A 21,603-nucleotide genomic window follows, 5' to 3' on the forward strand; every position below is an offset into this window, starting at 1 on the left:
CTCTAACTTCCATCAGCTCAATAAGGAGTGGAAATATTTACCAGCCATATAAATGCATTTTTTTCCCCAAATTATTTCGTCGAATGTTTGTCACTAACTTGTACTTTTTGTACTTCTCCTATATTGATATTGTGAAACAGTTATTGAAAGTTTACAATGAATCCAGCAGAAAAATCCGTAAACATGCTAACCTCTGGATAAATTTAGATTCTATGCCCATAAATTATTCAATAATTTCTCTATATAACATTCCAATTCTACGAGAGATGTCTGACTTCTTTTATTTTACCATCAACTAAATATCCCAGATTCACAGGGAACCATGTTTTCAGTTGGAAACACTGTTACATATCTCCGATTGTTTAACACAACTCAATGTATGAAACAAAAATGAGGGTCAAGAAACCAAAGGTCTAATGGGTGTAATGAAACAGACACGAAAGACATGAGGTTGCTCATGTTCTGAAACATATTTGACAGGCTTCTAGAACCATCCAACAGCTAGCTCCTCTCTCTGCATCTGCAGCCAACCAGATCCCCCATCACAAAGCGTGAGAGAACATACCAGCGCAGGTCTCTAAACATGACACACCAAAGAGCTGTGTCTCGCAGCCTCGGGTAACATTGATGAATATGGAATGATCTTCATTTTGTGCTGCAAATACAACCAGATGTAAAAGGTGGAGGCAAGAGAAACCAAGAGCAGATGTCAGTACCCAACAGAGACTCAGTCTCGAAGTTGGCAAACAGCGAGTGTGCCCTGCAAACAGGCTGTAACTTTACCCAATGTCTTGAATAATGATTGATAATGTATCCTGCCACATTGTCATTACGATGATTCGGAAATAGCAGAGTGCAGCTGCTTAGGCTTGCAAAAGTCTTGGTCAGGAAAGAATACCACCCAATCAAGACGCAGAACTCAGACAACTGCAAACCACATACACATGACACGTATGGTGGTGAGAGAATGTTTGTCCCATCCCAAAACCTTCCATATATCTACAAAGCCAAAAAGAGCAAAACTCTTGTTGCACATGGTCTATTTTTGTTCCATGATTATTGAGTGATACCAAATGTATTATACATTTAAAATTAAAGTCGGGTTATATGTTTGTACCACTGACATTATTATTATTATTATTGTTATTATTATTATTATTGTTATTGTTATTATTATTGCCAACCTTTATAACCATGTATGTCCGAGAGAAAACAAAATGTTACCGCATCACCATATGGAAACTGAATCATTTAAGAACAAATAAAAAGGCAAGTACAATGCGTTTGTGTTTTATTTCAGAACGCCAAACGCCTTTTCGGTCTATCTGAGCCGCCGTAGTTATGACGTCATCATTTTCAAAGATGGCGTTCCCGGTGCTGTCAAAGTTAAGACATTTGCTTAGATTAACCAGAAAGGTTCATTCTTCCAAAAGACTCCTCTGCGCTGGTGATATAAAGGATGAAAAGGTAAATATGACTCTCAGAGACGAACCTATTTGCTCACTCGGACTTCCACGTTTCTGCTCTGTGCTTCCGTGTGCTCCTCTGTTTCAGACCTTATAGCCTTCAAAGTTCATAGTTTTCAATGAAAAGATACACAAGTATTCTGTTGTCTGTGCAAACTATCCTATTGCTGTGCTATATGATAATACTTGCGGCCATTTGCTTAACGTATTTGATGTACGTAACAGGCTTTTGCAAGATGGTAGTTGTTTCGATTGATCTTCAATTTTAAGGTTTTTTGTGTTATGGATAACATTTAGCTTGTACTTGGAATTCTCAGAATCACTCATGGAAAATTCGTTACCTTTTAGTTATTTATTTTTATTCATTTACGATGTTGGTGTTGTGTTTGTTGTGCTTGTTGTTTTTGAAATTGCACCCTAGGGGTTATATATTATACACTTAAGACTGTATAGTTTTGCAAATACAGTACTCAACAGAAGATGCTACTGTATGCTTTATTGGATTAAAATGTTTGTCGCTATGGAATACATAAATGAATAAATACTTAGAGATTGAGAGACATAGACATTGAGGTGAAAATAGGGACAATCCTTCTTTGACCATCCCTGTCATATATTTTCTGATTAGTATGTTGGTAAAATATATATTAATAGTCTGGAATATAGCATGTGTTTGATTGTGTTCCACTGTGCGACAAATTTGCTTGGACTAGGTTTTTCTTCCCTCTGTGGGTGAAGGATGTGACTCTACGGAAGCCAATTTCTGCTAGGCAAAAAATAAAAAATACAGGTAGAGGGATTTTTTTTAAATTTATTTTTCCACCTGTCGTGAATGGGCTTCAACTGGTGGTGGGGAAAAGAAAAAAAAGTTTACGTTCAGGTACTGTGGGAAACACGAACTTGTACTTGAACTTGAACAAACTGAGTAGAAAAGCAGTGTTTTCTGCTCCTGCACTGCTGTGTCAGTTGCAGTGACCGAGGCTGCAGGAAGACTCCTGTTTGCTGAGAAGTACTTTACTGGTCCTGGTACAAGGAGTTAACGGGTTCAGTGACACAAAACTCAGTACACACACAGGGAGATGACCGTTTCCGGGATGCACACAGACATGTGCCATTTGGCCATGTTATTCCTACTGTCGTGTTTACATCAAACATTTTCATTCAGATTAGGTATTGTTTTCTGGTCGCAGTTCACTCGATCAAACATCTTTATATTTTGTTAATCACATAAATGTTTGAGTAAGTTTAAGAACATTTGTTTTTGGCGGCGCCACTGGTCAAAGAATGTAATTGCAAGCTGAAGCTGGGTTCCGGGTCCCCGCCCTCCCATCTCTCCTTTATTTGTTTATGGGGAAGGACCGGAGCGAAACAGTGAAAAATGTATTCACAGATGGCAACAGTGTCAAACGTATACTTGGAAAGGGAACTTTAGAAACAGCTATCATTCAACATCAGGAATCAAACTGCGTCATTCAGCCAGTGAGCAGCTAACTGACTGACTGACCCACATAATAAAACTTTATTTCGACTGCAGTCAGATCGCCGTTCACAAATTGTTTCACTAACAAAACAACGTAAACATTGAATAATAGTAGTAATAGTAATAAAGACGAAGATGCTGCTTTTTTTCCCCCTAACTTCAGACCCAGCGTGTTTCAATATGGAGGATACAAACAGCGATCAATGTGTGAGCACCAAAACATTTTTTTACACTTTTATTTGGAGTTGACAACAGAGACAGATGTCAGGGCCAGAAACTAGTCTTCTTAAAAAAGTTGTTGAAATGTTGAGGGTGGTCATCGCTCTCAGCAGTTCGATGCAGGTCTGCAGGACAATGGAGTCTGCGGCAGCTACACACACAGAGTTGTGACATAACATGTTACACTTGTCCAAACAGGGAGTCTATCAACACTGCTAATGACTTAGAATTGGCTAAACTCACTTATCCGTCTGATAAATGCTAGCGGATGTTAGCCACTAGTGGCTAACCTGTTTGGCTGACTCTACACTATACTTATACTATACTTAACACTGTCATTTCAGCATCACTCTACTCTGGCATCCCGGTTTGTTTGAGTTCCTGTTTTCTCTTCCTACACCCTTCAATGAATAATCGCTGCTGAGTTCACTTAGCTGCCGTAAACCTGTCTGGTGGTCATGTGGGTGGCTGTGGCATCACTCTCAAGACCTGCCCATTGTTGAGTCGTCCAGAGAATGTTACGTTTTCTGGAGATTTGTTATGCTAATAGCTAGGGAGCCAGTCTCTGTGATTTATAACTGTTCAATATGAAGCCACACAAAGAATATGGAAATAGTATATTTATCTCAAAGTATGATCTACTGGATTTCCATGTGTTACGTAACTCTAGATAAGATGCTTTTGCCTTTCCCTCCTTGGTCTTGATATTAGCGCCTATCATTCATATCAGTCTTGGACTCCAGGGAAGACTTCGAATTTACCTCAGCATTTTCCGCCCTCCAAATTCGCTTACTCGTGTGTCAGTTAAAACCATTAGAGCACTTCTGCGCCACATGGGAGATTCCGTCGAGAGCGAGGAAACATGGCCTCTCCTTTGAGGATGTTCATTAACTGCCCTATTTATTTTCAACTGTCAGGAAAAAACCCTGCTAATTCTCAGCAGTCCCCTAAGTGTAATTTGCTCTGTCACAGTCGTTTTGCTGCCTGGACCCTCACTTGTGCACGTTACCCTTTTAGTTTAACTGTCCCCTGTGTCAACCGTTTTTTTTTCTTTTTCACAAATACCTTGCTGCGTGTCAGTTGTCCATCATTCCAAACATTTCTTTTCTTTCTGTCATGCTGCGGTGTGAAATATTTGTCCAGTTAAAGTCCACAGCTGTACATTTTGAATGTATAGTAGCATATACTGTATACTGTAGCACCAATGAGACCATTAGTATGGCCAAAAAACATTGGTACGTTTTTTTTCTTTTTTGTTTTGTTTTGGGGGGGGCAAGGTTTCTCCCCCAATAAGGAAGTTATTTATATATATATATATATATATATATATATATATATATGAGATATATATATATATATATATATATCAGCATTTATTTTTTCATGTAAATAACAAAATGAATTCTACGGCATGTAAATTGACCTACGAATTTCTACAAATTTATTATTGAATAGAAATTAGTTTTTACTCCGATGATCATCACCAACAGCAACTTTATGTTGCACTTGCTGGTGCCTTCAATTCCTTGACAATGTATACTACTATCGAACTACTGTACCACTCAATTATAAATATAAATGCCATAAAAAAAATCATCGTAACCTGCATTCAAATAAGCATTCATGAGCCTGTGAATTATGTTGTTGTGTTTATGTATAGTTATAGAAAAATAAGGTTGAATTAATTATCTAATTCAGTCAGACCACTTGCATAGAATATCTGACAAAAGAAGTAGGCAACTCCTCATAATAGATATACAATATCAGTCACCATATGCCTCTAATGAGCCAAGTTGAGTTTCCTGTCCCAAAAACGTCTGCTGGTCTCGATGATTTCTCTCCTGGCTTGCTGGATACTGCAGAAGCCGCAGCCTGTTAGGGCCGCGGGCCGCCACTGCCTGGTTATTTTTGGAGCGGCATCGGGCCCTGTCTGCGGGGAGCGCTGTTTTTGAAGGGCCTCCAGTCCCATTAATCAGCAGAGGGACCCCACGGTGCGAGCGGGCCTTGAGCCCTGGCCCGCCACACTGCAGCGTTCTGTTCCTGTGCCCCCTCTCTCCGCACAGTGTGAAGTTTAGAGGAACCTCATCAATCTCACCTGTCCCGCATGTCAACCGCAGATTTAATCAAACGCTCTTTCTGAGCCCTTTCCTTTCGCTGCCCCTGCGGCACCTTCTTGGAAAGGATAAAATGAGTAGCTGTCCCAGTTTACAGATATACATTTTCTTCTATATTTTGATTTTTTTTTTTTTTTTTCGTATCAAGTTCAACTTTTTTGCCTCAGTTTTTCGCTGGTGTGCATTTTCGTTCTCTGTGAATGCTTATTTTTGAAAGCAGTGGTGTGTTTTCACATTCTCTAAACACACATTCTTCAGGTTGTGTTCTGAGCTGGATGAAGTGCAGCATGTTTCCTGTTCAATACCTCGAGAGAGTTCTGCTCTGTAGGTTGCCAACTTAACAGGCTCCAAAGCGAGCAGAAGCAGCAGGGAGAAGGAAAGCACTATCAAGGTGCGTTTCAGCATGATGCCTGTGTTAATGGGGTGTCTACAGATCCCAGGACAGAGGAGGAACACTGGGTCTTGTGTTAGAGAACCTCTCTCGGTGTGAGTTGACAAGACTGGGGAAAGGTTCTTCACCTCAAAGGCGTTTTTGGGTGCCGTCCTGGGATGATCTGGAGCGGCTTCCCTTGCTCACAAAGAGCTGATGGTAATTCACAGCAGGCCCTGAGCCGTCATCCCAGAGGTGGTTTAGAGACGTGTTGAAATTGGCGTGGTAAGTTGGTGGTGAATGTTGGCCTTGCTCATCAGCACCTTGGTGAGAGAAATGTCAGTGGGCCACTCTGGAGCTCAAAGGCTGTGATATGATGTACGAGCCCCGAAGAGCAGCTAAAAAGGAGATGTGGGAAAATAAATGCAGAACTTTATTTTGCTTGTCCCGACTTGACAAAAAATGTCACTGTGATTAATAACTAGTAATGCATGAATGTATGCCTGTACAGTACATGCTGCACCAAATACTGAGACATTTCTGTTTCCCACTTGACAAACCATGCTTGTTGTGATTCCTTCTCTCTGCCAAGTATTCTTTTTTTTGGTTCTGAATTTGCTTTCATTCCTCTCTTTACTTTTGATTTTCTTAAATGAACACATATTAATTCTCATTTGTTAACCATATTTTGTTTTAATGTTGATTTTTTTTTTCTAAATATAACTGTCAGTATCTGTTAGGTGCTTGTAGTGGAAAGGATGAGAGTCTAGTGAATTATTTTTTTTTTATTGTCAGTGGATTCGTCTGCCGATTTTGTGGAGTCATTTTAAGAATATTGGTTACTCTACAGTGCACGATGGCACAAATCATTGTCACTAGAAACATGATGTTCTGATGTGTTGCATTGGGATAGAGGATCGTAAATGGTCAACTCCTTCCATATTTCTGCCATTATACGGGATGTTCAAAGCTGTTGCAGTGATTATCTTGTTTTGTGTGCCATTGTTACTTAGGAGCACCGTTACATATTTGGTTGAACTTGTGCTTTCCAACTTTTTTTCGGTATAAAATGCAGGTTTTCCTGTAGCGCTCAAGGTAGCCTGCTTTGACTATGTTCCTCTGGCAGGGCTTCACATCAGTGTTGTGGTTTCACATGTATCTGGTCTTGAATGCAGAGGCCCTGCTCACTCACTCATACATGAATGATGCATGACTCATGCATGAGGGAAGCAAGACCTTAAAATCACTGCAAAGCCAAGTGTTGAATATTAATGTATAAATGAGTGTTGAATAACATTTCCTTCCAGTACGTAATCTGAAATCTATAATATTGATCTTTTTTGTTCAATTTTGTAAAAAAATCGGGGATGCCAATTTATGGAATATGCGGATAAGGGTCCTTTTAAACCAACACAGGACTAGAAAATGTGCGGATTCACCAAGTAATATTTTTGAAGAAAGTAAGTCCACTGTCTGCTTGTTGAAATTATTTATGCAGCCAAGCTCTGTAATTAAAAATGTCTGGCTGCAAGATTAAGAAACACTGTTTGCTAATCATCGCCAAGCAACTTAGTTTTGCCTTCTACTGCTGAAACATCACCACATCATCAATAATTTCTGTTTGCAGTTGTTGCATATTTCACCCTGTGTGGTCACAGTTCCATTGTCATCTTTGTCTCTACATGCTGCTTTGCGAAATTGGGCAGCACATTAGAGACCAAGGAAACTGTTTTCTTGAGGCTGTAGACATGGATTTCTGGAATAGTTTTGGTTGAGATGATATTTATCTGAAGGGAGGAAAGGAACAATTTTCTTACTTTTGTACAAGTTCATAGTTCATGGTGTCTCTTATTCTTAAATTCCCCCAACACACCGATGGGTTGACTGGTTTCCACCTCTGTTGATCTTGATGTGTGCGTCCAAATTCTGACAGACACTCACAGTTTCCCAGATGTTATTATAGGCAAAGGCTGTAGCATGTGTGGACATATGTCTGTGTTTGCACATGACCTCCTTCCCTCGGATATTACCACACACATACACTTACGAGACAAATGAACACAGTTTCCCGTAAAGGTGCAGCAAATGTGAAAACACGTCATTTAAGTGTATCTAACCTTTTAGCTGTTGCCGTTAATCACCGACACGTACACGATGCACAGTCCCTGCAGCATATGGCAGCTGTGGCTGGAGCAAGTTTTCGTCACGTTGCTTACGGTGCAGACCGACTGCACGGTTGCTGTCGGGGTAAAATATGAGGGGAGAAGAAATAGCGTTTCCTCATCTGCTCTGTGTCATTGACTGGATTCCTGTGATATTGTTGAGAGAGAGGTTGTACAGTACTGGGGTATTCATATATATTTCAAGAAGTGGCAGTTCAAGTTGTATTTATTTATTTATTTTTTGACTGCTCAGTGCACTGTATAAAATTGCAATCCATTTTTGGATTGAGTGATTGAACTAAATAATGCACTAGGGATCTCTTCTCGTGTGTACAGCCCAACCAGACATGTCGGAGGTGTTTGCCTTTTTAAGTGCAAAGAGCACTTGCTCTGTCATTCAATGAGTTGCCTGGCTTTCTTTTCTATGTGTTATTGTCTCAGTAGTTTAAAGAATCCAAAACCAACTTTATCATCTTGTCATTGTCCATTTTTTTGTTTATCTCAGAAAGGGCTGAGCAAAATGGGGAAGCAAAATTACAATAAATATTGTTGGGTCGTGATCGTTCTCGAAGATTGTTTTCAGAATATGAAACTACTTTAATATGTATAAATGTTAAATTGTTAATGTTTGGCATAAGACCAACAATTCGATGATATATGAAAATTATTTTAGCATGTAGCAGTGAACATTTACTCTCGACAAACAATAAAGAAAGTAAAACAAATAAATGTATAACAAATATAAACATGAGAACAATCCCCACTCGGCACACTGAGCCGGAACAGACGCCATGCTGTGTCAGAATTGGCTTGCTTGGTGACTAAGGCTTCAAAGAGACTCAGCAAAGTTGTTCCATAAAATCTCACTCCTCCTACAGAATGCACACACTACTTTATATTTACGACTGGCACGTCTTCACTGTAAACAGTCAGAATCAGAACATGGTGAGGTGCTTCCGAATAGCTGGCATGTAAATCGAGAAACGGTAGACTGGCTTACACTCCCAGCCCTAGTTGCAGTCCCAGTGTACACCAGAGGTTTTGTTGTTTCCAGCCAATCCATCTACCTAGGTGGAACATGTTCGGTTTTGTCTTGTTTTGCTGCTCTCTGCAAAGTCAAATAGCATTCTGCCAGACCATTTACAAGCCTCTAATTCAATCCACATTATTTTTTATCTATTATTGTTGCTCTGTATTTATTTTATGTCAATTATTTGTTTTACTGTTGATACCAGTGAACTCAAATGGACAGTAGGTGGCAGTAGCATTATAAAACTCACCACCAGGTTTGGGAAATCTGTTCAAATCTGTTTTGTTATGTGTTGTGTATAGATGATCACATATCCTCCTTGGCAAAAGTATTCGTACTAGTTTGGAATATTGACTGTAGTGATTTATGTGCCACTAAACAATTTACATTTTTTAGGATTTTTCTTATCTAAAGCTGTAGGTTGACATGCTGCCCCTGGAATCCCGGTGGCTGGTTGGTTTAAGCGACTCTTACTCGACACAGTACTGGTTCAAATGACAACATTACCATGCCTCCATTGCTAATAACTTCCCTCGGGGGCTGCAACAGAGAGGCAACACGCATTTGACGTGTCAGTTTGAGGTGAGAACACACATGAGCCAGACCACGACCCCGTCCACACCCAAATCATTCCTGACACCTCTTAAAAGGTCCTCAGCATCAATGACACTCTACTACAATTATGCTGTTGGTAATGACATAAGCACCCAGTTCCTTCCTGCTCACTCGCCGGTCCACGAGCTTGCTCCCTCAGGCCTGCATGGTGGAGCCTTGCAGACCCAGCTGCCCTCAGAGCAGCGGACATTTGATCCCACTGTGCTCTCAGTTCTGCGGGCTTTTGGTCAAACTTGCTACAGAACAGCTGTTATCTGATCTTGGGATGGAGCTGTCTCTCAGTCAGATTGCATGTGATGTGGTTCAGTAAGAGACTGCGATGACGACCTGGGCTGGTGACAAACGATACCCTAAGCACATGATCTTCGCTCTGATCTCACTGGACTATACAAAGTCAAAATAACATAGATGTTTGACAAAAAGTGCTTGTTAATCAGGTCATTTATACTTTCTACTTCATTTTGAAGGAACACAGCATGAAATCAAGACCTATTACAATGTTGACAGCCTCTGTACTTGATAGAAAGATCAAGATTTGCTGGTACAAAATGAACAAAAATTCACGTCAGTTTTCACAGGTTAAATTCTTTTCAGTTTGTTCCTCTCTCTAACTATCTCTAACTGGAGCGGTGCTGCATATAGCACCACTAGAATCATTGCCGATTTGAAGCGATGCAACAGCGGTGAAGTAGCGCAGGCAACATTTGGTAAACACGTTTCAATAAATATCAAGTTTGTAATTCCATAAGAGATCATTTTTGCCTTTTTACTTCAAGCATGACCTGTGTTATCCGACAACATGGAAAAATGGTAAATCCTTAACTCTGGTATTGGTTCGGTATCGGTCGATACCAAAAGCCAAGTAATCGGCATCAATATTGGGAACATAGAAGTCGACTTGGTGTATCCCTAGTCATGAGTTCACTTATATATTCTCATGACATGACAATAACTTAAAGTCAAGTCCAACGTTGACAGCCTGTTTACTTGATAGAAAGATCAAGATTTGCTGGCACAAAATGTGGACAAGAATGTTCAAAAGAGCCATAATGCAGTGCAACTATTAAAGCTTTTATAGATGTGAACAATGTAGGATCAATGTAGGTGTTCAAGTCTCTATTCTGAGGACCTTTTTTGTTTCGGCCCAAGTGGTTGAGTTTGATGCCTCTAACATAAAGACTTGACTTATCGTACACTTGCTAAGGTTTTTTTTGTGTGGCATTTTTTAAAATAAACTCTCATGCATTTTTGCTTTCTTTTATCTGGGCCGTTGCAGTTGGTCTCAGCTATATAGGGTTGTCCTGCTCAAGAGACTCAGTTTAATGATGCTGCTCCATTGCTTGGTGAAGCAGCAGTTGAGGTTAAGGGGTTACAATGCCACCTGGTTTTCCCAGATGTCGAACTGTGATGACAAGAAACCACAGGACAGGTGGAGATGATGAGTGCGATTGTTGTAGGATCCCAGGGTAGTCAGGGAATTTGGAAACTTGTGCATTTAAACACCTTCCTAAACTTGTCAGTTGCCACACTTGCTCCAGTGTTCATCCATGTGGAGTCAATACTTTTGAAACAGTCACGACTCGTCATCAAACCCAACTAAAATCACGGCTCCGGTTGAGCAGATGGATCTTAAAGGAAATGAGGCGTGAAGGCCAGACCAGCCTTGCAGAAAGAGAAACACCATGTTTGCCCAGTGGAAGAAACAAATTAGATCATCTGCCTCCTGAGAGGGAAATGTCACTGCCCTAAGTCACAATAAACATTTGTCAAGGGGTGGACTGACTGCAGCATGTATTTGACTGGTGGTAACGGCGCTGTTGATGTTGGTTGGATACATGTGTAAGTGTTGGCTCGGAAGGTGACACTTAGTTGTGACGGTGTTTGGAAGAGAACAGGAGCTCGAGTCATGAGTTGACTTTTACATTCTCATGACATGACTGCTGTCTGTCAGCAGACTTGCGGTAATACACAGTCCAGATTTGTCTTTACTGTCATGTCTTTTCTCCTGATCTCAATTTTAATGCATCATTTTTGAGAGACATGCTGTCTATAAATCCTTCCTTCTTTCTAGGGACGTCCATCCACCTGCCGGGTCTTCTCTGGGATCCAGCCAACTGGTGTCCCCCATCTAGGTAACTATTTAGGTGCGTTGGAGAACTGGGTATCACTACAACACCAGTATCCATCCGTGCTTTATAGCATAGTAGACCTTCACTCCATCACACAACCTCAGGATCCAAGCCAGCTCAGGCAGAACATCCTGGACATGGCTGCCAGTTTACTAGCTTGCGGAATCGACCCGGAGAGAGCCATACTCTTCCAACAATCGCAGGTGAGATTATATTATTTATCAATTCATTTCATCCCTTCGAGTATGGGGTTTTACTTTTTGTCAGTCTCTCTGCAGTTAATATTATTGAGTGTGATACTCATTTTATGAAAGACATTTCTATGTTTTGACTTTTTAGACTCAGAAAAGTTAAAGTGTCATTGTTTTTCTCCAAATCTACAGGATGTTATTTTTTTAATTGTGGCAAAAGTTGTGATTATTTATGGTTCTGGAACAACATGATGAGAAACAAGGACCTTTGCAAACTAGTGTCCGCTTTTAGCCTAAAAAATAAGCTTAAGGTTTTGAAGATTTTAACAAAATGTGCTTTATTTGCAAAAAGCAATGAGTATTTCAAGTGAAAGAACACTGACATAAATAAATAAATAAATAAAAGTACATGATACATTTAGGAAGTGATGATAAAATAAGTACATCTTTTTTATTATGATGTACCGTGAGTAGTTTATGGGAGTTGACAGCATGTAGTGTGCACTCATTTTTGTATTGAGCACTGGCAGACATTTGGTGGGGAATGCTTGTGTGTGTGTGTGACCGGAGTTGTTCAGAGGCTCATTGATACACTGAATTAAAACAGTGACTGGTTTCACAGGATTGGGATGTGTCTGTCAGACAAATGTTGAGAGAGATGGATCTGGTGGTCAGCCATGTTTGTTGGCGTTTGATGCCGTATACTGCTTTTTAGTTCCTTCTATTATACATTTAAATAATCCTTCATGTCTGAATCGTGACTCTTGGCGGCAATATTTGTTGGCAAACAAAGTGTGTAGAGGGGTGGGCGAAAGGAGACTAAGGTGGAATTTGTGGGAAAGTTGTGATTAGACAAAACTGCAGTGCCTCACAGAACTTCCTGGGATCGGTAGAAACGGCTGAAGCATCGCAATTTCCTGTTTAATACAGCTCTTCATTTGTCAAACTGCAACTTTTTGATGAGGCACATGTTATCTGTATACAGCATGTAAAGTAACACAATGCGATGTGTAAACGTAAAATCATTGAAAACCTATTCAAAAGCCTTTCAGTTTGAATAAAATATTTCAGAAGGGTTTTTCCTTGTTGTTCTCGTTGCAAATTGAAATTCTATTCTAGCTCTCCAACACTTTTAAAGAACCAAAAACTTTGCAGACTTCGGATTACACTTTGCACTGAAACATTGCGGTGACGACAGTCAGAACTGGCCGCGCTTAACACTGAGGAAATGTGTGAAACATGGGTCAGAAAGGCAAAATTTTGCACAATTTGACCACCGAATGTTCGGTGCATCCTTATTGACCAGGATCCAGGACTAAGCACATCGTGTGAATACTGGCATTCAGCGTGCTTGTCCACATCATTCTTGAATTTGGTGGTCAGAGTGCAAAAAAAAATGTTCGTACTGCTAATGCTTTAAGAAGGTCCTCATCTTGCTCATAATCTGGGCAGTTGACACAATCTCATCATTTACTGCCAACTCTGCTCTCTGGATGTAATGGCCTGTTTGTTTTCCTCCAAACACTGATATGATCTCCTCTGATCCTTATCTTTGCTGCACATACTCTATGGGGCTTTCATTAGGATCATAGAAATGAGCGCTCACACGTCACTGTGCAGTTCACACCACTACTAACTGCTCCTCCGGCCACATGAAAGACTCGCGCATGAAAGACGTTGATTTAACAGTTGTACCACTTTCGGGTCTTAATTGAATATTTCTAGCGGGTGTGTGCTTGAGAGATTGACCAGTTTTGTCCATCTGCGTTTCTATCGCGCCAGAATAAGCACACGCATACACAGTCCTATTTTCATCTTGTTTAGCTTCATGCCATTTTACTTGGCAGCAAGGTGACCCATGATATGGGCCTTCACCATGTGTCCAAATACGATGGCTGCCCAAAGAAAATACTTGACTTCATTGAAAAAAAAAGTGTGCTGGACCTGTGGTGAACTTGAGGTGGCGTGACGGGAATGAAACTGCACGTCCTGAAGCTGTGTGTTGGGTGCAGGAACTGTCAAGTAAAGTTATACTATTAAATGCCTTTTGGATGTGTTACCCTGATGTGTCTTACAATAGTTAAAATGGCTTTGGTGGTCACACTAAACTGAGAGGTATTCGCCTAAAGTTGAGGTGTGATCAGTATGAAGAAGCCGTTCAAGTATTGTAAGTTTAACAGAAATCCAGGGTATTAAGAATGTTGGCTAGTGGTCCCACTGGGGGATGGTAGAACAGTTTAGTCATCCATCAGAAACTTGAAGCAAAGCTCTTCTGTCTTCACATAGAAAGCAAGTGGGTTTTGGTGGTTTGGTTGCTATTGGAGTGTGATACCCAGACCACAATACCTTTCACGGGATGTTCCTTTCTTTGTACACCCAGCTGGTTGAAGGCCACGCTAAAAAGGCATGGATAGATGAGACGCTTGAAATCCAGGGAGTGGAGGTAGTGAAAACCGAAATTGATTTGTCATACACAGTAGTGGACAGAGATCGAGGGAGGTGAAGAGGAGATTGCAGGCAGGGTGGAATAGGTGGAGACATGTCTGATGGAAGAGCTATGTCAGCTATGGAGAAAGGGAAGCTTTATAGGACAGTAGAGAGACCGGCCATGATGTGTGTTTAGAGACAGTAGCTCTGACACAAAAACAAGAGGCAAAGTCAGAAGTGGCAGAGTACATGATGCTCAGGTTTCCATCGGGATTGACAAGAAAGATTGGAAATCATTTTATTTGAGGGACTAGAAACTTGGACACAAAGTTGGAGAGGCTGGACTCAAGTGTTGGACATTAGGCGTTGCAGGGGCCATCAGGCTTAGGGCTTCTGGCTGTCTGTAAAACATGAAAAAATGGACGTTGACCGTAGCTTTTTTTTTTCATGTTTTGCACACGCCCTAGCTAAAAGCCTGGGGGCCATGTTGGACCAAGAATGTTTGAGATGGAGATGTACCATGTAAAAGGAGATGAGAACGTGAAGTAGATGTGTGACTAGAGAGGACATGCATGATAGTTTGATTTGCTTTGGCAAAAAGGAATGATATTATTGTTTGTATTCATAGTTGCAATTGTTCATATAACCTTGTGAAAATTAGATTTTAATTCCTGCAATGGACCTCTGTAAACATGTGTGTCTTGTTTTCTCACAGACTTATGTACTGTAAGTTGAAATTCCGTTTCGTTGCTTGCTGTTGATCAATTTTCTAAAATATCATGTAATCGTAGCCTATTATAAAGCATAATAGATCATGGTCATGCTGTCTTAAGACACTGTGTAGTACCAGCGTTGGCCACTCAGAGGCAGTAGAGAGTTGTGGTGGCACCCTCTCTTCAATTGTCCCATGACTTCATTGTGGGTCTCCTGCAGGTGCCCGAACATGCAGAGCTGTCATGGGTCCTCAGCTGTCTGACCAGCATGCCGCGCCTCCGACACCTGCCACAATGGAAGGTAATACATATTAGACGGATCTTCTCCAACTTAGTTCCACTTGTAATCCATGCCTTCCTTCCCTCGCTATCTCTTCCACCTGCTGCTCAGATAAACCCTTTGATTATTTTGGAGTTTGATCGCCCATAGCTCTCCCTGCTGTTGGTCTTGGTCGTCTCACAGAAACAGATGAATTAATCTCCAACTTGGTGTAAAGCTTCACTCCAATTCAGCCGTGTCTGTTTGTCTGACACTAAATGGCTCGTGAATTTGAAAATGGCTGTTTTTGGCGAAGGAAAAGTCAACCAGAGTCTCTGTGATCATTTCTTTTCTTTCAACTGTAGATGAAGAGCAAGCAGAAGAATGAAGGCAGCGTGGGTCTTTACACGTATCCTGTCCTCCAGGCTGCTGATATTCTTCTCTACCGGTGGGTAATTTTATGCTCTAATTTGGCCATTGTTTTTCATTAACAAATGTCCTTGTTTATTATCTTGAACATGTCCACTTGCGCACAAGCCCAGTCTCTCACACAGATGGACCCCATGTTATTTAAACAAATTCTGTGGGACCAGAAAACTAAAACTACCAGAGCAAAGAAAAATGAGTTTTGTGATTTTCAGTCAGATTAGGCACTTATTTCAGGAAGAGTGGTTTATGCAATGGTAGCTGTTGACAAGAGCAGCACCTTCTTCACCTGAGGTGTGAGGCCTTCAGTGACTGTTTTACTACCAAGGAGTTTGTTTTTCCTCTAATCCAAGCAACTAAATGCAACCTTTTCTTTTGCGTGGTGACCTCGAAAAAGGTCGCTGAAGACTGGTGTGTGTAAATACATGTGCTTTTTGTTTTAGCTGTGTTTTATCACTGTCATTTAATTTTACTGTTCATTTTAGATAGGTGTGAGTTTTCTTTGAGGACTAAATTTGCGACTTAGGATGTCATTCGTGACGGTCCTTTCTTCTTGTGGAGTGATAAATGAACTTCACGTTGATGACTGACTCAACCATCCAGGCCCTGAACTCCAACCAAGGCCATCCACCAACTGGAGATGATAAGGACTGATCGACCCTGTCCTCTTAATAACAATGCCTACATCACTGACAGGTGCTTTGGTAGAGATGTGGCTGAAGCTCAGTCATGTTTCTGACACTCTAACTGGAGCGTCTGCTTCTTTGCATTGACTGAACTGAGCGAAGAAGTCAATCCAACCAATGAAGATGAGGGACTAGATGAACAACTGAAGCCCAGCATTTTCAGATGTCATACATAAAAAGTCTTTCTTATTATGACAAAATCGATAGACTTCCAAAAGAGGATCTATTTACTATTTACTGACTGAGGACAGCTCGTAATCCTGTCAGTACTTCTTTAAACACATCATTTAAAGTCACAAGTTTCACAAATGATCACTGTTTCATGCTTTTGAAATCAACATTCGTAACAGTTGAGATTTATTTTGTCTTACAATCCTGCAGCTGTGATGATGTCAGTCCTGGAGTTTGTTGGACGAATTCTACCTTTTTCCTTTATCTACTTTGAATTTCGCCAATTATATGTTTTTGAATCATTGTTCTCTTAATGAAAACCAGAGCGTCTGATGCAACGCTTGGTACTCGAAATCCAGCTCTAGGTCCTGGTTGAGAATTTACAACGGAAGTTGAAGAGCAGTCGTTGTATGTTTTTAAATTAGAAAGACAGTAATTAAAACACTAAAGTCTTTGTCTTGTCAAATGACGGCCATGTTTTTCAAGCGTTTTGTTGTGACCTCTCTTGGTTGCTTTGTGTTGCCTGTGTGACCAGGTCCACTCATGTGCCAGTCGGTGAGGATCAGGTCCAGCACTTGGAGCTGGCTCAGGATTTAGCTCGTATCTTCAACAGACAGTATGGAGAGATGTTTCCAGAACCCAAAGCCTTATTGAGTAAGAACACACATACACACACACACGTGCACACAAATATACACACACATTTTGTTCTGCGCATTCTCTCATTCTTTCCCTGCAAAGATAGTGTTTAGAAAGCGGTCGTGTTTGTGAAGACAAAGTTTGGGTGAATTTGATAGTGAAATATTTGGGCGAATAAGTGACATTAAAACTGTTGCTATGAAAATACTCAGAAGCCTGAGTCAGTATTTATTCAATATAGCTGAAAATGTCCAGATGTGTGGCAGAATTTATAGAGCTCTTCTGGGCCCGACTCCAGCAAGTCACATAAGAAGTCTCTCTGTGACAGAAACACGCTCAGATCTGTCGTTTATTTGATGTAATTTAAGGTCTCTCAAATGCCTCCTGTCGCGCTACACAAACACACACACGCTGCTCAGAAATCCCCCTCTTCTTTGTTATATTCTCGTTATTACCCACATCGGGAAGTCACATGGACTCGGTCATGTGCAGCGAGCAGAACTGATTAGAGATCATTTTTCCTCCACCAGCAGGAAAAAAAGACGGATTCTACATTTCTGGCTGAGCCAGCTTCTTGCATTGATCTGAATTCATGTTGGTTTTTTTAAGAGAAACCTTTGACAGAGAATTTGACTGATGGAAGATGACTGGTTGGAAAGAAAAAGCTAGTCACAGTAGAAAGAGCTTTGGATGCTGTGATCAATTCATCGCCCTGATGTCCACATCTAAGGGTTTGGCAAAGTTCAACTGCAGCTCCAGCTTAGGAATCACTCAAGCTCATTTTTGACATAACATTTAAGGAATGTCAGTAGACATAACAATATTAATTTAATTTCCTTTTTTTTTTTACTTACAGCAGTGTTTAAATTTGTGTTTAATTGGTTATTTGGCTACAAATTGTCTCTGATCTGTATAGTTTCTCATCTGTCACATTCAAGTTGTACATTTTTAATGTTTATTAATTAATTTATTTCCATATACAATCTATTTTCTACCAAACAAATAACTATTTCAACTGAATAATATTGTGTGGAATGAAAGAAATTATGTGTCTATTTCAATATGATTCGATATTTATGCAAAAATAAAGTACAGTTGCAAAAATGTGTTTTAAAACCAAGGTGAAAAGGTAAAAAACAGAAAGATAATTGGTATCATGCAGTTAAAAAAGGCCAGTATAGAAATACAATTGTCAAACTAAAATGCTTCAAAATACATAAACTGAATTACCATTGAATAAAATGTCATGAGGTTGTATGGATTTTAGTTGCCCCTTAAAGAGCTGGCCGTTGGTTGAATTAAGTTCTTTGAAAGTGGTATTATGTATGCAAATTTCTAAAAGCCATAGATTATAAATTTGATAGAAATCTAAAACTTTCCAAATCTGTTTGTAAAATCTGGTCGTGCAACTGACGCCATAATCATATGGTATGGGTGACGGATCTCAGAGGATGTTGTCATTGGGCTCCTTCACATAATTTCACAAACACTGATGAATCATGAACACCGTTTTTGTTCTTTCACAGGTACTACAAGAAAGGTTAAGTCGTTGCGTGAGCCATCTGCCAAAATGTCCAAATCTGACCCTTATTCCATGGCCACTATCAGCATCACAGACGCTCCTGATGTGATCACACTTAAGATCCGACGCGCTGTGACAGACTTCATCTCTGAGGTGACCTATGACCCGGACCAGCGACCTGGAGTGTCCAACCTGGTAATGGTACACGCAGCCGTGGTAGGGATCAGCGTGCAGGAGGCTGTTTCACAGGCCCGGGGTCTGGACACTGGAGCGTATAAGAAGGTGGTGGCTGAGGCCGTGATCCAGAGGTTAACACCCATCCGGGAGGAGATCCACAGGCTCAGGTCGGACATGGCATACCTGGAGACGGTGCTGAAGCAAGGGAACCACAAGGCAAGGGAGCTGGCTGCACCTGTGCTGGCACAGGTCAGACAGAGAGTGGGCTTCTGCTGAGAGGACTGGACACTGGAGTTGTGGTGCTGAAGATGTTGGGTTCATCTATCTGAAAAGATCAACATCTGTGGCCGTTGTGAAGTAATGACAAAGGGAGTGTTCTACAGGATTTTTTCCTTAACAGTCTACCATGAATTGCAGAGTCCTGCTCGACAGACAGGGATTTTCCCAGCATAGGGAGAGCACTTGGGAGAACCCTGATAACAGTATATCACAGAATCCAAGAGCTACTTTTTATGTGTGAAATGTAAGTCCTTCAATGTCATCTGGTTTAATAAATTGATCGTCAACGTTGTCTGACTTTTTATTGTTCTGTCTAAATATAATGGCTGACTGTTCACAGAATTTACAAATGTCTGTCATTTTCCGACAATCGTGAATTGAAAAGTCGAAGTAACAATTGGTGTGGACCTGGATTTTAGAACATCACTGCTCTATACTTTGATTTTGGAAAAAAAAAATACATCGTTTTGATGTGTTAGTCAAAATTCTGGTGTGTTTTAAGTTGTAGTTCATTCATATTGTTTCCAAAGAATTTAGTGTTTTAAACAAAAATTGAAAATCAATTAATAATTAATGCCTGACTGTGCTTTCCGTCACAGGTACCTTTGAGATTTACTCATCAGAAAAACTGCTGTTTGCCAGAATGATTTGGACACAGCCCTGGTCAGGTGGAGAGTAAATGAAGTTTAAATGTAAGTTTTACTTGCCGTGGCACAGTCTGTTTCATGACGACTTGGGTCAGAATTAAACCTGGGTATCTTTAGAAGGATTCCTTTTTCATTATTATGCTACAGATTTACAGAAACTGAGTTAAGCTTTTACTGTTCATTATGTTTTCTTGAATAACTGGTAACTTTTTCTGTTTCAGTTTATTCACTTCACATTTGGATTCTATTGAAATTACCACCAATTTAGCAGTTTTTCTTTTCTATTTTCTGCTGGTTGAGCTATTTAAATAAAGTGCAGTACTTATGTCGACACAAAAAAAAAAAAACTACTACTGAATGAATAATTCGCGTGTAAAATAATCGTTCCTATATATATATATATATATATATATATATATATATATATATATATATGCGCCACTTGAGTAACTCGTGTTTTCCAACTTTATTTCATTGAGGAGGACCTGTTTATCCAGGGGGTCAAGTTAGCGTCGCTTGACTAATTTGTACCGGTTAGTGTTCCCCTCAGTAAAAAAAAAAAATGACGTCATTTTTAGTCTCTGCGGTCGGAGAAGGTCAGAAGCGGAGACCCGTGCAAAGTCGCTCTAACGCCCTGGTTTTCCCGCGGTCTGAAGGGGTCGGGGCGCTTTACTTCCGCTGCAAGCTTTACTTCTTCTGCCGTGTGACGAGAAATTGTTGTGCACGTTAAAAGGACGCAGTTCAAACCGAGGCCTGCTTAATTTACATCGTTAAAATAACTTTATATTGGACAAAATAATTATGTATAATTAAATGAACTTAGCGACAGTTTATTAATATTCTCACACACCTGCACTCGTTCTTATAAAATATATGTAAATCAAACGCTCCAAGATGCATCACGCAATTAATGGGACGAACGTGAAGTAGGAAGGGAAAGATTTGAAAATGGAATGTAGCAAAAATAATGAGTCCAATACTTACAAATAGGCGACATAAAAACGTACTTCAGTAATTTGGTGCACAAATGACTCAATTTAGAGACAGATTTTGTGAAAATGAACTGCACCAATCTGTGTTTGAGTGGCTTCGAAACAACGCGTTCACTTTTACTGCCTGTGTTTAACGACCTTGCTCCCGCCGGTACACACACACACACACACACACACACGCGAGGAAAATGTGCCACTTGTTTACTTGCCAACTTGTTTACGCACACAGTTTCCTCTCACATTCCCACTTAATCGAAGAAAATCAACTGTGAAATCAATAGTAGGATGATTATGCGATTTGATTTTTTTTCAAGAGGTTTGCCGAAAAATACCATCCGCCAACATGAGCTATTGTTTTAAAGTAATGTCAATGACAATGTCCAGTGTTTTGGAATGGTTTATATTTCCTTTATTCGACTTAACTAAACAGACGCCTAATGTGATATATTGCAAAGAGAAAGAGAGAGACGTGGCAATGACTTAATACTGTAATTAATATTCTTACACACACAAATAATAATAATAATAATAATTTAAAAAGCAGTTTATGTCACAAATTAAAAACAATAGGCGCGGTTGCTAATTGTAGAGATTTCACGTGTTGATGACGTTGATGGTTGTCATTGAGCTGGATATTTTTATCAGTATAACCGTTTTCTGATTAAAATATCACTCCTTTTCCTTCTATTGCGCAAAATAAAATGCGCATGTATAGTTGGATTCTTTTCATTTTTATTCCATTGTCTGTATATTGATATTAGTTTAGTCAAAACAGAATTATGAGGTTGTACAGAAGGTTCCGTTTTTGTGAATGAGCTTTATTTTTAAAACGTATTTGTTGCGCCACGTTGAAGTGAAGGTTTAACGCCGGTGTCTCGGTGTAGCATTT

General features: G+C 40.1%; 1 protein-coding gene across 3 annotated transcripts; it reads left to right on the plus strand.

Moving 5' to 3' along the window:
- The first annotated feature begins 1,357 nt into the window (after positions 1–1,357).
- On the plus strand, positions 1,358–19,743 carry wars2 (tryptophanyl tRNA synthetase 2, mitochondrial). Of its 3 annotated transcripts, XR_008415954.1 has the most exons (8): positions 1,382–1,467; positions 11,528–11,588; positions 11,656–11,788; positions 15,137–15,217; positions 15,541–15,623; positions 16,994–17,112; positions 18,624–19,319; positions 19,675–19,743. XR_008415954.1 is itself a non-coding variant. In XM_053877349.1 (6 exons), exons 1-6 carry the CDS (start codon positions 1,363–1,365, stop codon positions 19,070–19,072), a joined length of 1,098 nt encoding a protein of 365 aa, XP_053733324.1. In that variant the 5' UTR covers positions 1,358–1,362; the 3' UTR covers positions 19,073–19,347. The 3 variants fall into 3 exon arrangements, 1 of the variants encoding a protein (XP_053733324.1); XR_008415953.1 differs by having other exon boundaries at positions 1,358–1,467; positions 11,528–11,788; XM_053877349.1 differs by lacking the exon at positions 19,675–19,743 and having other exon boundaries at positions 1,358–1,467; positions 11,528–11,788; positions 18,624–19,347.
- Positions 19,744–21,603: the final 1,860 nt, after the last annotated feature.

This window comes from Synchiropus splendidus, chromosome 10 (assembly GCF_027744825.2).
Source record: "Synchiropus splendidus isolate RoL2022-P1 chromosome 10, RoL_Sspl_1.0, whole genome shotgun sequence".
Taxonomy (NCBI): Eukaryota; Metazoa; Chordata; class Actinopteri; order Syngnathiformes; family Callionymidae; genus Synchiropus; species Synchiropus splendidus.

Excerpts from the sequence above, each read along its gene's own strand:
- wars2 (XM_053877349.1), top strand. The coding sequence starts at position 1,363 with ATGGCGTTCCCGGTGCTGTCAAAGTTAAGACATTTGCTTAGATTAACC. Across the intron at positions 1,468-11,527 it reads GTGATATAAAGGATGAAAAG|GGACGTCCATCCACCTGCCG; the intron begins GTAAATATGACT and ends CCTTCTTTCTAG. Across the intron at positions 15,624-16,993 it reads GCTGATATTCTTCTCTACCG|GTCCACTCATGTGCCAGTCG; the intron begins GTGGGTAATTTT and ends CTGTGTGACCAG.